Source organism: Salvelinus fontinalis, chromosome 5 (assembly GCF_029448725.1).
Source record: "Salvelinus fontinalis isolate EN_2023a chromosome 5, ASM2944872v1, whole genome shotgun sequence".
NCBI lineage: Eukaryota > Metazoa > Chordata > Actinopteri > Salmoniformes > Salmonidae > Salvelinus > Salvelinus fontinalis.
The window spans coordinates 14,011,358-14,028,424 of NC_074669.1; the positions used below are offsets into that span (position 1 = coordinate 14,011,358).

A 17,067-nucleotide genomic window follows, 5' to 3' on the forward strand; every position below is an offset into this window, starting at 1 on the left:
AAGAGGTTGTTCTGGCAGCAGACTGCTAGGTTTCAGATCTCCCTGTAGGCTGTTTTATTGTCCTCTGTGATCAGGCCTACCACCCTTGTCATCAGTAAACTTAATAATGGTGTTGGAGTGGTGCCCGGCCACGCAGTCGTGTGTGAACAGGGAGTACAGGAGGGGACTAAGAACGCACCCTTGAGGGGCCCCTGTTTTGAGGGTCAGCGTTGCCGATGTGTTACCTACTCTCACCACCTGGGAGTGTCCCGTCAGAAAATCCAGGAACCAGTTGCAGAGGGAGGTGTTCAGTCCCAGGGTCCTCAGCTTAGTGATGAACTTGGAGGGCACTATGGTGTTGAACGCTAAGTGACGTTTTCCATCATAAATTTAAGCCTTAATAGTATTTTGATGCATGTGTCTAAGTAACATACTAAAACAATCCCCATCAAAATCTGTCAGTTTAAGCAAAATATGTTCTCCATCCACGGCATCCGGCTATGTAGGCCTTCTGCATCTGCGGTGGAAGGTGGCCGAGCTACAGCGATGTTTGTCAGGCCATGAGGTATCCCTAAAATCAATCTTCTCATGAAAACGTCTGTAGCGTCCGAACCATTTGGGTTACAAACTAATATCACCCCACTATGGAAAGGGGAGATTCTCATAAACACGATGTTCTCCGTTTTGCTTTACAACCCCCACAAGTGTCACAGGACTCGTCTGAAGGTAATCGGTACCGTTTTTTTTTTTTAAGTTATGGAGGTCGTTGTGTCCAAAAAAACCCAATATTTACTTAGCTTTCTTATCTCCTAGATATAAGACACTTAAACCTTATTCTATATGATTATTTATTTTACTGTGTTCTGACATTTATAAGTGCTTTTCAGTGTGCTTATATGGACGATAGTGGTCAAATTTAAATATTTTATCAAAATTGTATATACAGTACCAGTCAAAAGTTTCGACCCACCTACTCATTCAAGGATTTTTTTTATTTTTACTATTTTCTACATCGTAGAATAATAGTGACGACATCAAAACTAAATAACACATGGAATCATGTAGTAACCAAACAAGTGTTAAACATATTTTCCTTCACTCTGCTGTCCAACTCATCCCAAACCATCTCGGTTGAGGTCAGGTGATTGTGGAGGTCAGGACATCTGATGCAGCACTCCATCACTCTCCTTCTTGGTCAAATAGCCCTGTCACAGCCTGGAGGTGTGTTGGGTCATTGTCCTGTTGAAAAACAAATGATAGTCCCACTAAGCACAAACCAGATAGCATTCTGCAGCAATACACCATTCTATGGTAGCCATGCTGGTTAAGTGTGCCTTGAATTCTAAATAAATCAGTCTTACAGCAGAGCACCATTACACCACCTCATCCATGCTTCACGGTGGAAACCACACATGCAGAGATCATCTGTTCACCTACTCTGCGTATCACATAGACAAACATTTCAAATTTGGACTCAAACGCATTAAGAAGGAACAAAATACCACAAATGATCTTTTAACAAGGCACACCTGTTAATTGAAAAGCATTCCAGTTGTCTACCTCATGAAGCTGGTTGAGAGAATGCCAAGTGTGTGCAAAGCTGTCATCAAGGCAAAGGGTGGCTACTTCGAAGAAACTCAAATATAAAATACAATTTTTTTTGGTTACTACATGATTCTATATCTGTAATTTCATAGTTTTGATGTCTTCACTATTATTCTACAATGTAGAAAATAGTAAAATAAAGAAAAACCCTGGAATGAGTAGGTGTGTGCAAACCTTTGACTGGTACTGTATACAGTTGAAGTCGGAAGTTTACATACACTTAGCTGGAGTCATTAAAACTCGTTTTTCAACCCCTCCACAAATTTCTTGTTAACAAGCTATAGTTTTGGCAAGTCGGTTAGGACATCTCCTTTGTGCATGACACAAGTAATTTTTCCAACACTTGTTTACAGACAGATTATTTCACTTTATCACAATTCCAGTGGGTCAGAAGTCAAATCAAAGTTTATTTGTCACGTGCGCTGAATACAACAGGTGTAGACCTTACAGTGAAATGCTTACTTACAGGCTCTAACCAATAGTGCAAAAAAGTTATTAGGTGAACAATAGGTAAGTAAAATAAAAAAGTAAAAAGACAGTGAAAAATAACAGTAGCGATGGCTATAAAAGTAGCGAGGCTACATACAGACACTGGTTAGTCAGGCTGATTGAGGTGGTATGTACATGTAGATATGGTTAAGGTGACTATGCATGTATGATGAACAGAGAGTAGCAGTAGCGTAAAAGAGGGGGTGGTGGGTGGCGGGACACAATGCAGATAGCCCGGTTAGCCAATGTGCGGGAGCACTGGTTGGTCGGCCCAATTGAGGTAGTATGTACAGTTAAAGTGACTATGCATATGTGATTAACAGAGAGTAGCTGCAGCGTAAAAGAGGGTTGGGGGCACACAATGCAAATAGTCCGGGTAGCCAAGTTTACATACACTAAGTTGACTGTGCCTTTTAAACAGCTTGGAAAATTCCAGAAAATTATGTCATGGCTTTAGAAGCTTCTGATAGGCTAATGATGTATTTCAAGGCCTACCTTCAAACTCAGTGCCTCTTTGCTTCACATCATGGGAAAATCAAAAGAAATCAGCCAAGATCTCAGAATTTTTTTTGTAGACATCCACAAGTCTGGTTCATCCTTGGGAGCAATTTCCAAATGCCTGATGGTACCACGTTCATCTGTACAAACAACAGTATGCAAGTATAAACACTGTGGGACCACACAGCCGTCATACCGCTCAGGAAGGAGATGTGTTCGGTCTCCTAGAGATGAACATACTTTGGTGCGAACAGTGTAAATCAATCCCAGAACAACAACAAAGGACCTTGTGAAGATGCTGGAGGAAATCTGTACAAAAGTATCTATATCCACAGTAAAACGAGTCCTATATCAACATAACCTGAAAGGCCGCTCAGCAAGGAAGAAGCCAATGCTCCAAAACCGCCATAAAATAGCCAAAGACTACGCTTTGCAACTGCACATGGGGACAAAGATCGTACTTTTTGGAGAAATGTCCTCTGGTCTGATGAAACAAAAATAGAACTGTCTGGCCATAATGACCATCGTTATGTTTGGAGGAAAAAGGGGGAGGCTTGCAAGCCGAAGAACGCCATCCCAACTGTGAATCACGGGGGTGGCAGCATCATATTGTGGGGGTACTTTGCTGCAGGAGGGACCGGTGCACTTCACAAAATAGATGACATCATGAGGTAGGAAAATTATGTGGATATATTGAAGAAACATCTCAAGACATCAGTCAGGAAATTAAAGCTTGGTCGCAAATGGGTCTTCCAAATGGACAATGACCCCAAGCATACTTCCAAAGTTGTGGCAAAATGGCTTAAGGACAACAAAGTCAAGGTATTGGAGTGGCCATCACAAAGCCCTGACCTCAATCCTATAGAACATTTGTGGGCAGAACTTTAAAAGCGTGTGTGAGCAAGGAGGCCTAAAAACCTGACTCTGTTACACCTGCTCTGTCAGGAGGAATGGGCCAAAATTCACCCAACTTATTGTGGAAAGCTTGTGGAAGGCTACCCAAAACGTTTGACCCAAGTTAAACAATTTAAAGGCAATGCTACCAAATACTAAATGAGTGTATGTAAACTTCTGACCCACTGGAAATGTGATGAAAGAAATAACAGCTGAAAGAAATAATTATCTATACTATTATGCTGACATTTCACATTCTTTAAATAAAGTGGTGACCCTAGCTGACCTAAGACAGGGAATTTTTACTAGGATTAATTGTGAAACTGAGGTTAAATGTATTTGGCTAAGGTGTATGTAAACTTCCAACTTCAACTGTATGTTTTTATACCTACAGGGTTCCTAAAATTCTAAATCAGATAGCTAAATGATCCATGGTATGACCATCTTTAAAACAATGCCATATATTAGCTTAGTTAAAAACTCCTCCCCCAGGCTTAGCCTTTCAGAGGTGAAATACTAAAATGAAACAAAAATCCAAGCAAACCTTTTGAAAATTGAAGTAAATTTGTAGTCTGAACTGAAGTATTTGAGTAGCTAGTTGTCGAAAACGGCTTGATTTGTAATTTCTACAACCTTCCATTGGTGGTCGCTAATCATGAGAGATCTGGCGATAGTTCAATTGCTATGCCCATGATGGCTCAGTCTCGCGATTTTTGGAAGACTCCACGTTGCTGGGTTTACACTAGATAGCACAGCCACATAGTCAAAATTGTTTAAGGTTAAGATTAGCCATAAGGTTAACAGTGTGGTTAAGGTTAGGTTTAAAATCAATATTTAAGAAGATACATTTTAGTTATAGGCGGGGTTTATGACTTTGGTAACTAGTGACGAACATGTCTCTGTTTCCTGTACAGAAACCCCATAAGCAAAGATAGTTCACTCATGCCGTTTACCATTGGAAAAAACAAGTCAGTTCCGGTCTACTTAACTGGGTGTGTCTCCCTTAGACACCAATACAATAGCAGCTGGGTCCATTAAACCAGAAGAAAAAAGCTGCGAGTGGGGTGTCTCGCTTCCTTTTCAGTCTCTGCCGAAACCATTCTCCGCAACCAAGCTTCACACCCGGCTGCATAGGGAAGGTCCACCGCTGCACCCCCCCAAACCTTCGAAGGCCAACCATCCTCCGTCAGTGACCAGTCCTGTCAACCACCGCCGCTGTCTTTTCCGTGAGACCTCAGTGGCGAGGGCCGCTCCAATTTGAGGAACGCAGCACACGATTTTCGTAGGGGAGCTGGTTCTACTTATCGCCTAGCAGCTAGCTTGCTAGCTAGGCAAGAATCGAAAGGAACAGTAACGTTAATATGTTGTGTAAGAAATACTGCTAGTGTAACCTTACTGTTATAGCTAGTTTGTTTGTGAAATATTCTTTACTCGTTAACTAGCTAGTTAAGTTAGCTATCTAAATAACGTTAGTCAAATGCACCTGACCTGATGGTGACGTGCATTAGGGATTGTCCTTAAAACAGTTATCTGCCATGATCGCAAAGTAACGTTACTTAGTTAACGTTAAGTCACAGACCGCCAGCAACATTTACCCCTGTTGCTGTTTTAGAACAACTTTGAAATATCAGTTAATTCTTGTACTGATTTGCTTTGGAAAGTCGTCCAGTGCACTGTAAAATATTTCGAAATGGCTCCGAAGAGAAGACCCGTTCCCCTAAATATCACGCCCATTGGAGAGGGGCAGTCAATCTCCACGACCATCGATGCTGCGTCGGAGTGAGTGTTCAAGGAGGGCTGAGGGCATGTACTGTACTGATATTAGGCAAATGTTGATTCCGGGAACTGTAGTTGCATAATTTAGTTCCAGGCCAAAACGAACCTACTTAACACTAGTCTAACACACCTGATTCAAACCAATCGCGGGCTCAGTGATCAGTTGTATCTGGTAGTGTTCGGCTAGAACACAAATGTGTCCCCAGGAGAATGGTCAATAATATGGTTGTTTAATATTGATCTGTGCTATACTCACTCCATGCATATCTCCTTAGAGCCAATCTGGAGGCCTTACAGAAGAAGCTAGGCGAGCTAGATTTGGACGAACAGCAGAGGAAACGTCTGGAGGCTTTCCTCACCCAGAAAGCCCAAGTGGGCGAGCTGAAAGATGATGATTTCCACCCCATATGTGAGCTGGGCGCTGGCAACGGTGGAGTGGTCAACAAGGTCCGCCACAAACCCTCCAGACTGGTCATGGCCCGGAAGGTGAGTCTAACCTTGTATGTACTTTTGACATTATTCTCCAAATCCAGAGTTTTAGCTCTACAGTTCACTACACTACTGAGACATACAGCTATTGAAAGAAACCAGGTCCACACACAAGTCTAAGTTGGTTTATGACTCTGAAACTGATAGTTATTCTAGATGAGCAATAGATTATTTGGATGTTTATCTGATCTCTCTTCTCCATCACAGCTCATCCACCTGGAGATTAAGCCTGCAATAAGGAACCAGATAATCAGAGAGCTGCAGGTGCTCCATGAGTGTAACTCTCCCTACATTGTGGGCTTCTACGGGGCCTTCTACAGCGATGGAGAGATCAGTATCTGTATGGAGCACATGGTAAGAGTCAGAGAGACCGAGGTTTGAGTTGGGGGGGAGCGTCTGATTTACCTCAGTCATTGAACTAACATTATGCTGGAATGATGAAACTTGTTGGAAGACAATGGGGGGGTCCATGGCAAAAAGGCAGATGTGTGAATTCTCATTTTTGCTGAGAGTATGAACATTTGTGTGTGGTTTTGAGACGGCAATGGTGCTTATAATAGGACCTGTGGTATAACACTAACAAACCAGTTGTAACTTTGTTTTAACAAATTGATGTGTTGCAATGGTTGTTACGATATACCTTGTCATGCACCTGGAGCTATTGTGTATTACTGTATGACAAAACAATACAAAATGCAGACTGTGTACAGTAGCAGTGTGTGTCAGACATTAAGCCGTGGCCTGTTGGGTACAGGATGGAGGCTCTCTGGATCAGGTACTGAAGGAAGCCAGGAGAATCCCTGAGGAGATCCTGGGCAAAGTCAGCATAGCAGTGAGTATTACACTACATAATAAAGATTTATTTGTGTATTATTTGTGCTTCATTCAGTGGTACTTGCGTTTATTTTGTAGATGTCTGGATTTATCTCATTTTAAAGCAAGTTTCCTGCAATTCTATATATTTTTCCATGGGGTGGAGACAAATGTTTGCAGTTTTTAATATGATGACCGGAGTGACTAACAAAAGCAATGAGAGCCCCACGGTCGGTGATTCAACCATGATTCCTACAAGTTTAGAATGCTGGCCATAACACAAATTACCAAACTAAAAAGTTTTAGTTGACACAGGCCAATTGAGTAACTAACATAACAAGATATAAACTACTAATGCACAACCACATTTAAAAATTTCACCTTGTGGGGGAATTGATCTGTGGGCCAGTTGCCCATCCGTGCTCGGAACACACCAACTTCACAGTATGTCACAACTGTGATCAAATGCACTCTGCTCCCTTCCCATGTGGTTAAAGGCCCGATGCAATTATTATCAAATAATTTCTGGGTAACAATTACTACATTACTGTAATACTTTTCCATAATAATAGCTTTTTAGCAAGCAAACATTTAGCCTTTTATGCTGGCTTCGAGGCAAGCAACACTGAAGCATGCATGAGGGCACCAGCTGTTCCGGACGACTGTGGGATCATGCTCTCCGTAGCCGATGTGAGCAAGACCTTTAAACAGGTCAACATTCACAAAGCCGCAGGGCCAGATGGATTACTAGGACGTGTACTCAAAGCATGCACGTACCAACTGGCAAGTGTCTTCACTGACATTTTCAACCTCTCCCTGACTGAGTCTGTAATGCCTACATGTTTCAAACAGACCACCATAGTTCCTGTGCCCAAGAAAGCGAAGGTAACCTGCCTAAAGGATTACCGTCCCGTAGCACTCACGTCTGTAGCCATGAAGTGCTTTGAAAGGCTGGTCATGGCTCACATCAACAACACCATGCCGGAAACCCTAGACCCACTCCCATTTGCATACCGCCCCAACAGATCCACAGATGACGCAATCTCAATCGCACCCCACACTACCCTTTCTCACCTGGACAAAAGGAACATGTGAGAATGCTGTTCATTGACTACAGTTCAGCGTTCAACACCATAGTGCACACAAAGCTCATCACTAAGCTAAGGACCCTGGGACTAAACACCTCCCCCTGCAACTGGATCCTGGACTTCCTGACAGGCCACCCCCAGATGGTAAGGGTAGGCAACAACACATTTGCCACGCTGATCCTCAACACCTGGGACCCTCGGGTGTGTGCTTAGTCCCTTGTTGTCCCAGGACAACAACCTATCCCTCAATGTGAGCAAGACAACGGAGCTGATCGTGGATTATATCACCTGGTATGGCAACTGCTCGGCATCTGACTGTAAGGCGCTGCAGAGGGTAGTGCGTATGGCCCAGTACATCACTGGGGCCAAGCTTCTTGACATCCAGGACCTATATACCAGGCGGTGTCAGAGGAAGGCCCTAAAAATTATCAAAGACTCCAGTCACCCAAGTCATAGACTGTTCTCTCTGCTACCGCATGGCAAGCGGTACCGGAGTGCCAAGTCTAGGACCAAAAGGCTCCTAAACAGCTTCTACCTTTGTTTTTACATTGCTGCTACTCACTGTTTATTATCTATCCATAGTCACTTTACAAATTACCTAAAATAAACTGTATCCCCGCACATTGACTCGGTACCGATACCCCCTGTATATAGCCTCTTTATTGTTATGTAATTTTCTTGTTACTTTTATGTCGGGATTTCTTTTCTCACTTTAGTTTATTTAGTAAATATTTTCTTAACCAACAATGCAGTTCAAGAAAGAGTTAAGGGCTTGTAAGTAAGCATTTCATGGTAAGGTCTACACCTGTTGTATTTGGCACATGTGACAAATAACATTTGATTTGATTTTGCTGGGAATGTCTGAGTGCCCTGAGTGAGGAACATAACCTGAAAACTAGCTGTTATTGGCAGAGAGGTTTGGAACTCTTTGTGGCCTGTGGTATTCTATTAATTTATAACACCAGGCAAGCCAAAACTCCATGCTGATTAGGTCCTGTGTAAATTGTATTTTCAACCAGCAACTATCAGGAAATAACACATTTCACCAGTTGTACAATAGGATAGGAAAAAACTGAATTTGGATTGCACTGGGCCTTTTGGAAGGCGTTTCTTATTGTTTCTCAATGGACTGCTTTTTCTACTGTCGTGATCATCAGGAGTCACAGGAAGCTCGGCATGCAGGCCTCACTGTTCTCACCGTTCACACTGTGTGTGTGTTTGATATGATATCCTGTATGGATGGATCTATGGACTCAGAGCTGGTCTTTGTATGATTTCAGGTCCAGGAAGTGTGGGTTATTATATGTTGTGTTAAATAAAATGTTTGCATCTCACTTTTAAAGGTACTCAGAGGACTTGCCTATCTGCGGGAAAAGCACCAGATCATGCACAGAGGTAAGCGACTGCTCTCCATATCGAATGTGTGTGTTTTTGTGCATATTAACAATATGATTTGAGACCCTGGATAGTGTTTGATTTGGATGGAATAAATTAGTGTGATGTCTATAGTGTGTTTGGGTGTATCTGAAGCTGAGGAGTTCTGGTGTCTAGTGTTCTGAAGTTGAGGCCGGTGGTGAAGTGTTTTGAGCTGAGCGTTGTGGCGTACAGGTTTTTTTTGTTTGTTGTTGAGGGCACTGGTGTATGGTGATGTATGTGGAGCCGATGGGGTGGGCTCTGGTGTGTTGGGGTGTAGTTTGAGGCAGAGCTGAGTGCCATGGTGTATTGGGGTGTGGTGGTGTTAGGCAGCAGGGCTGAGGCAGAGCTGTCTAGGAGCCCAGTCGGTAATTACACGCTCTCCGATGTGATTACATGGCAGCCACACCCTGCAGCCCCCTCCCTCTGTCTCTGTCACTCCACCTCTCATACTTGCCCCTCTGTCTCCTCTGAAGTGGGAGGGGTCACCACAGAGGATGGATAGCAGGTCTACTACACCCCATTATTGAGAGAATTTTTCCAGACTAGAGGGATTGAGGAGGATTTGGCTTGTTTGTATGGTCTCAAATGTAAATGTTGCGGTCCATGCTAGCTAGCAGAATCAGTGGCTTTGTGAAATGTCAGTGGTGAGGTGTCTGGCATGGTAGAGGGACAGGGACGAAGAGAAGTAGGGAAGGGGCTGCTGGGTCTGGGCCTCCGGCCCTCTCTCGCTCTCTGACATCTCAACTGTCCTCCCTCCCTGCTCTGCCACGCAGACGTCAAGCCCTCCAACATCCTGGTGAACTCGCGCGGGGAGATCAAGCTGTGTGACTTTGGCGTGAGTGGCCAGCTCATCGACTCCATGGCCAACTCCTTCGTGGGAACGCGCTCCTACATGTCGGTGAGTCAGCTCTCCCTCCCCTGCCCAAGCCGCCTTGCCAAGAGCCGAGGCCGTACCCAGTAGAGGGCTGTGTCGCTGCCAACCCTGTCCCCTTCCCCCAGACACCTGGAGGGAGCGATGCACAGAGCTGCCCGCCCACTTGGTCCACTCTGGGTGTGACGTGCGTGTGTTCCTCAACAGCCGGAGAGACTGCAGGGCACACACTACTCTGTGCAGTCAGACGTGTGGAGCATGGGCCTGTCCCTGGTGGAGCTGGCCATCGGCCGCTACCCCATCCCCCCGCCTGACGCCAAGGAGCTGGAAGCCATCTTTGGCCGGCCAGTACAGGATGGAGCTGAGGGGGAACCACAGGCCCCCTCCAACCGCCTCCCCAGACCACCAGGAGGACGACCAGTCAGCGGTTAGAACACACCTGAAGCCCTTTCTTCTCACACAATATTACAACACAGATTATATAACTGCTTTTCAAACAGATTTATTTTTGCTTTTCAATAAAAGGAATTCTGGAAGAAAGAAAAATAATTACAAAAAATTGAATGTTTTATTTATGAAATCTAAATACCTCTCCATATTGTCCTCTTCCTCAGGACATGGGATGGACAGTCGACCTGCCATGGCTATATTTGAGCTACTGGACTACATTGTCAATGAGGTCAGATGAACTGCTGACTCTACATTATATTCTCCTTATTACATGTTCTCCTTGTTCGTGTGCTCTGGTTATTTTAAATGAGTTTTGTCTTGCGCACCTTTTCCTCATTCCCAGCCTCCTCCCAGGCTTCCACTTGGTGTCTTCACCAACGATTTCCAGGAGTTTGTGACAAAATGGTGAGCCCAAGCATTCATCATATAATAATACTGCCCATTATTACCTCAGCACCTTTTATTGTCAGCATTCAGACAGAATCCCCAGTTGGTTTACTATGATTGTTTGGTGGCTGTGTGTGGACTCTCCACATCTTGTGAATTATTGTATACACTAGGCAGAGCCTAGAGCAATATGGAACAAACTTAGATTCAAAGGTCATTTTCTCACCTCTAGAGAATCACTTTATATTAGGTAAAGTCAGCAAAATGCTTATTGTGATTCCCTGTGCTACTAACCTACTCCAAGAACTTCTGGAGGGTTTAGAGAGAATCATCTTTCATAGTGGAGAAAGCTTTCCTTTTATTTCTCTGCTGAGTTTTCTAATGATTTCTCCGGAGTCATAGAGATTATCAACTGTTTGTGTTAATAGTCTGATCAAGAATCCAGCGGAGAGAGCTGACCTGAAGATGCTGATGGTATGTAGTTTTCAAATTGGCTCAGGGGTCCTATTAGCTTTCAGAAATCTGCCTTTTTCAAAATGCAGACGTTAAAAAATATGCGTTTTAAACCGCTTCACCTGCGTTTCATATTGAAAGTCAAGTATTTTTTATTATTTTTTCAATAAAGTGATCAGGGGCGTGCAACTACAATCAGGGTTGGAGTGTAACGGATTACATGTAATCAATTACATGTAAGGGATAACAAAAACGGTAACTGTAAACCGTTACGTTACCAGCAAAAATATTGTAATCAGATTACAGATACTTTGGAAAAACTAGATCATTTCTTCGATTACTTTTAAATTCAGAAAGGTTTGCAAAGAAAAATCTTCCACACTTCTGTTTTCTCAATGACATTCAAATCAGCATTGAAAAAATATGCAAGTTTAAGTTTGTTCCACCTGAGCGAGTCTGACCACAAGTTAGAGACCACTATGATGACACACCAAATGTGTTTGATGGATCGCGGGAAAAGAGCAGGAATAGGCTTTTATAGGCTACAGTCAAAGCTATGTCTTCCAATTGTACGACTGCTGTCGGCATCCAAATATTATCCAACTTGAATAAACGCTTGGAGGTAAGGATGAGAGCAGTGGTGTAGTCTACGGTGATATAGATATCACTTATTATTGATATCTACATTTGAATCAGCCTGCCGCTCTCTCATTTAACTATTTGCGCCTTACGGATTGTGGTTGTTGTGGATGGCTGTTCACAAATCTAAATGTGTATTTGAACCCAATAATGTTTGAATTCAAGAAGTTTAAGCTGCTTATCAATCATTGTTTTTGAAACCAGTGGACAGTCAGTGAAAAATGCGCTCTTGCAACAGCTGCACAGTGCGGATCCCAGCCTATGGAATAAAAGTGGGGCTTTCATTGCTCAATCGAATTCATTAAAAAAATGTCAAACTCACACACTTTTGACTTAAAGGGGCAATCTAGTTGCTGCATCCATTTTTGGACATGTAAATTTATATTTATATCCATCCATAGATTGATTCTTGAAGAATATAACTTATAAATGACTCATGAGCTTAGTTCAACTGTCACACTCCATGAGAACCCAAAATATAAGCTTGTAAACATGGTAAATGTTAACAAACACTGTATAGCCTCATAACATGGTTAAAACAATCATTTTGATATCATGGATGGTCAGTCCTTGCATCCATAGCTCTGTCTATTAATGTTACATTTCTCCAGGCCCATCCCTCAGCTTTTTACCAAAACACCAACAAAAAGTAAAATAGGCCTATAGCAAATGCAGCATTCATTTTTCACATGTAAATAGCACTTTTCAGTAGTGTTCAAAGCATGCCATTCCATGAGCGCAGCATTTATTTTTCAACTCAAATCAATGAGCCCAATTAGTCCTCCATGACAACAAAATCATTAACAACAGAGTAGGGCTGGCTAATAAGTCCTTAGTTTTGGGGTTATGCTCAGGTTAAACAATTTGGCTAATCTATAATTCCATATTTCCAAGTCCTATTCTTGAAGATCAAGGGGTATAACATTTTTTGGAATGACTGGAATTCTGATGGACGGGTGTTTAATGTAAAGATATAATTTAATCGTATTATAGTATGTAGTAGAAAGCGATGGGTTAGAAGAATCCTACATAACCAACCCATAAAGTAAAATTTAACATATGGCCAGCCTTGTAAACTTGAACATTGATTTATCCTGCAATAGATGTGCTTCAATTGGTAACATATACATTTTTGTCTTCTTCTAATTACTCTAAGGGGAAAGTAATGAAATGTAATCAGATTACGTGACTGAGTTTGTGCAATCCAAAAGTTACATGACTGATTACAATTTTGGATAGGTAACTGTAATGGATTACATTTAGAAAGTAACCTACCCAACCCTGCACAAAATACGCTAGTGCAACAGATTTGGCAGAAAATTGCTTCATTTTCATTAGATGACAACAGAAGTGCAATGCTATTTTGGCTAGGAGCCACACAAGAAAATTAGAAAAAGCAAGGTATTTTAAAAAAAATTGCATATCTAATGTTTGTCATTGGACATTTAGCTGGCTACATTCTTTCTAATGTTTTGCTTTAAATGAATCTATAATTTGACCAGAGAAAAATACAAAGAAAAGTTCAGGATAAAAGTAGCTTCAGGGTGGAGAAGTCTAAGCACTCAGCTGATGGAATGCGTGTTCGAGAATGCAGGGATTTGATTGGTCTGATGACGAGAGCAAAGATTTTTCATCCAGTGGAGAAGTGCAACTGAATCACAAAATTAATCTGAAGTTGAGCAGAAATTACAATAAGAAGCATTTCAGATCTACTTTGACAAAAGGCAGCAATATATTTCTTATGCGTTTTATCTAAAATAATTATGTGTGGAAAAACACCTAAATTCTGCTTTAAAGTGACCACTGTGGCTATGTTACCTATCTACTGTACATGCCCTTTCGATATTAGCCATCAACTAATTCTGATGTATTAACTAACTTGCGTTTGCTGTTTTGTTATTGTTTAGAACCACACGTTTATCAAGCGTGCTGAGGTGGAGGAGGTGGACTTTGCTGGCTGGATGTGTAAAACCATGGGCCTCAACCAACCCAGCACCCCAACCCGCATCACAGAATGAACAGCCCAACGCCAAACTGCTAACCACATTAGGATCCATGGTGTCTCACTGTCACACACACACACTTTGGCACCCTTTTCGTCTTGCTCTTAAAAAAAGGTTTCAGCACTCTCTCTAAGGTACACATATCATCAACAGGGCCAATTGACTCAATGTATGACCACAGATTTCGCATACCAATGGCAGGGTAGATCTACATACTAGTCATGATCTTTTTCCCCAATCATCATATTAAAGAGAAGGTACAAGGCATGAAAGGGCTGCCGGGTTATAATTTAATGATTTGTCATTGATATCATCTTACCACATTTGTATTGATAAATTCTGTATTAATATTGGCAAGAGAGTTGTTAATGGTTTGTGCAACTGCATATTAGTGAAGGCTGTAGAGGGGCCATCTTTGACAAAGAAAAAGTGTCCATGACAGAAATCACTGGAGTCAAGTGCTTTGTATTCACAGGAGGACAGCAAACCAAAGAAGGTACTCATCGTGACTACTAATGTTTTGCATTTAATGCCTTATCAAAGTACTTCGTTTTGTACATTCATGACCAGTACAGTTTTGAGAGAGGAGTACTTTGAATGTTGACCTTTTTATTTGATTATAATAGTAATTACGTAGTTATCAAATGTGCTCATTTTTACAAAATGACATAATTTGCTATCTTATATATTTTCCAGACACTCAAGATCATGTTTTTTTTTTTTTTTTTTTTTACTTGTATCTGTATCAACTGCCTGGAACGCACATCTGTGTCAAGTCAGAATATGTCCAACAACTTGACTACAGACGCTCTGAAATGTTCAGATTTTTGCCAGTCGACTCAATTTATTCCCCGAAGTGTTTTTGGTTCTGCTCCCACTGTTCTGCTTTGCGTGAGTAAGTGTAACCTACACGCCAAGCTTTCTTTTGGTGAAGCCGTGGTTACTGGCTCTGGTGGGGGTTGGGGTAGCATGTATTAATTAGCCTGTCGTCTGTAAGAGCCCCTGTATATATAATCTGCTTCTGGCTGACCTTTACAATTTTCAATAGATTTGCATTCGTTGCTAACAAAGTTAAGGCATTGTCGCCTGTATGTGTATAAAGCTATATAAACTGTACGCAAGTGCTATTTTGCAGTCTTAAGAAAAATATGTTGACTCGTTTAGACAGAAATGTAAGACATTTCGTTTTATCTAAAGAAAATGTGTTGGATATTGTTATAATGTAAAAAATAAATAAAACGTATTTGTGAATGTATATGGCAATTTTGTTTTTATGTGGGGAGAGTTTTGTGGTTAGTTATGGAACAAATGTTAAATAGTGCTTTCTATTGGGCGAATTGAATGGCTTTGCCCTCTTGCAGGAGCGTTCCTATAGAAACAGGACACTACCTGATACTTATGGAGGAAAGACAGGAGGTAAGTGCCAAATGATGCTCTTGACCCAGGTTATGACATGCTACACATATCCAAGGATTCAACTCTTGAGTCATGTACTGTAGCTATAACACAGCTTCCCGTTAAACTATGCTTTGGATACTTAATTTAAAACCAAAACACTTTCGGAGATACATTCCGTATTGCTCTTAAGTGTTTGATTAAAGTTTCTCGCCTTTGGCCCGAATTAAGTCAACCATGACTCCGTCACAAATGACAAAAGCAGAGTTGCTGGTGGGTGTTTGTGGTGTTTAAGGCTAGTTTATATTGGACTGTATTGTAATAAAAATGTCTGACATCATCTGACCTGCCAACCAGAAGGGAAAATTAACCCGTCTGGTGGTTAGCTAATTATTTAAGACTTGTATGAAAACTGTATAGTATCAATCGTTCAGATGTACAATGTATTGGATTTTAAACTGCAGTACTGTCGGTATAGATTGAGTTCTAGCTGTTATTCTAGTGCAAATAGTTTATATGTATTGTCAGTATAGCAGGGGTATTCAAAAACGGAATGGTTTCCTGATAATGAGTTGCACCCACCTGGTATCCCAGGTCTAAATCTGTCCCTGATTAGAGGGGAATCACCCACCTGGTATCCCAGGTCTAAATCTGTCCCTGATTAGAGGGGAATCACCCACCTGGTATCCCAGGTCTAAATCTGTCCCTGATTAGAGGGGAATCACCCACCTGGTATCCCAGGTCTAAATCTGTCCCTGATTAGAGGGGAATCACCCACCTGGTATCCCAGGTCTAAATCTGTCCCTGATTAGAGGGGAATCACCCACCTGGTATCCCAGGTCTAAATCTGTCCCTGATTAGAGGGGAATCACCCACCTCGTATCCCAGGTCTAAATCTGTCCCTGATTAGAGGGGAATCACCCACCTGGTATCCCAGGTCTAAATCTGTCCCTGATTAGAGGGGAATCACCCACCTGGTATCCCAGGTCTAAATCTGTCCCTGATTAGAGGGGAATCACCCACCTGGTATCCCAGGTCTAAATCTGTCCCTGATTTTAAAGGGGAACAATGGAACAAATCCAGTGGAACACGCTTCGAGGTCCAGAGTTGAGTTTAAGGGATGTATATATTTGTTATATTCTGTGTTTTGTCTGATTGTGAACTACCTCTGCTACCTGCTGTAGTGCTGACACTGCCCTCTAGGCTGGGTGTGTGTTACTGCCTCCCCCATGTTGTCAGAGCATGCCTAGCCTAGTTCTTCTCACAGTGCCAAGCCATGCCACACAGTGTGGGGTGCAACAGATTCCAGTCAGACCGAGGAGACACCAGTCATGGCTAGCTGTTTCATCACATTACATAAGGTAAGCCATTTCACTTCGTACATGATAACTTGTTCATACTCCGTGTGATGCCTGTTTAGAGTAAGGAAGATCTCCATCCCACTCTGACTGACTGTCCAGGTGTGCAGTGTAGAAAATTAAAAAAGTGCGTAGGCATGTTAGAAAACAGTCAAAATGCGTTGTCCTTATAAGAGATATAAAGCCCAACCATTTGATTTTGACTGGTTTCTTACACGCCACCTAAGAAGTGTTGGTAAAAGTGGGATTAGTATGACAAGAGGTGAGGCATGTTCTGTAGTCTTACCTGTAAAAGGTACAGGTATTCTAGTACAACGTGAGAAGGTGGAGGGACAGAGGGAGAGATTGAGAGTCTAGGGGGTTACTGGCAGCCCCTGTGTCCTGGAATGTACCAAGGCTTGTTTTTGGGGTGGGACACTATGACCTCAGGCTATGGGATGGGTGGGTGTGATTCGGTAGAAGAG

The 17,067-nt window shown here is 42.2% G+C and overlaps 1 protein-coding gene across 2 annotated transcripts; it reads left to right on the plus strand.

The window, feature by feature from the left end:
* The first annotated feature begins 4,220 nt into the window (after nucleotides 1-4,220).
* LOC129855168 (dual specificity mitogen-activated protein kinase kinase 2-like) lies at nucleotides 4,221-15,105 on the plus strand. Of its 2 annotated transcripts, XM_055922545.1 has the most exons (12): nucleotides 4,221-4,833; nucleotides 5,127-5,244; nucleotides 5,517-5,727; nucleotides 5,938-6,084; nucleotides 6,485-6,562; nucleotides 8,975-9,026; nucleotides 9,821-9,945; nucleotides 10,126-10,345; nucleotides 10,533-10,597; nucleotides 10,712-10,773; nucleotides 11,184-11,229; nucleotides 13,755-15,105. In XM_055922545.1, exons 1-12 carry the CDS (start codon nucleotides 4,827-4,829, stop codon nucleotides 13,863-13,865), a joined length of 1,242 nt encoding a protein of 413 aa, XP_055778520.1. In that variant the 5' UTR covers nucleotides 4,221-4,826; the 3' UTR covers nucleotides 13,866-15,105. The 2 variants fall into 2 exon arrangements, with proteins under 2 accessions (XP_055778520.1, XP_055778521.1); XM_055922546.1 differs by having other exon boundaries at nucleotides 4,223-5,244.
* The last annotated feature ends 1,962 nt before the right edge of the window (nucleotides 15,106-17,067 follow it).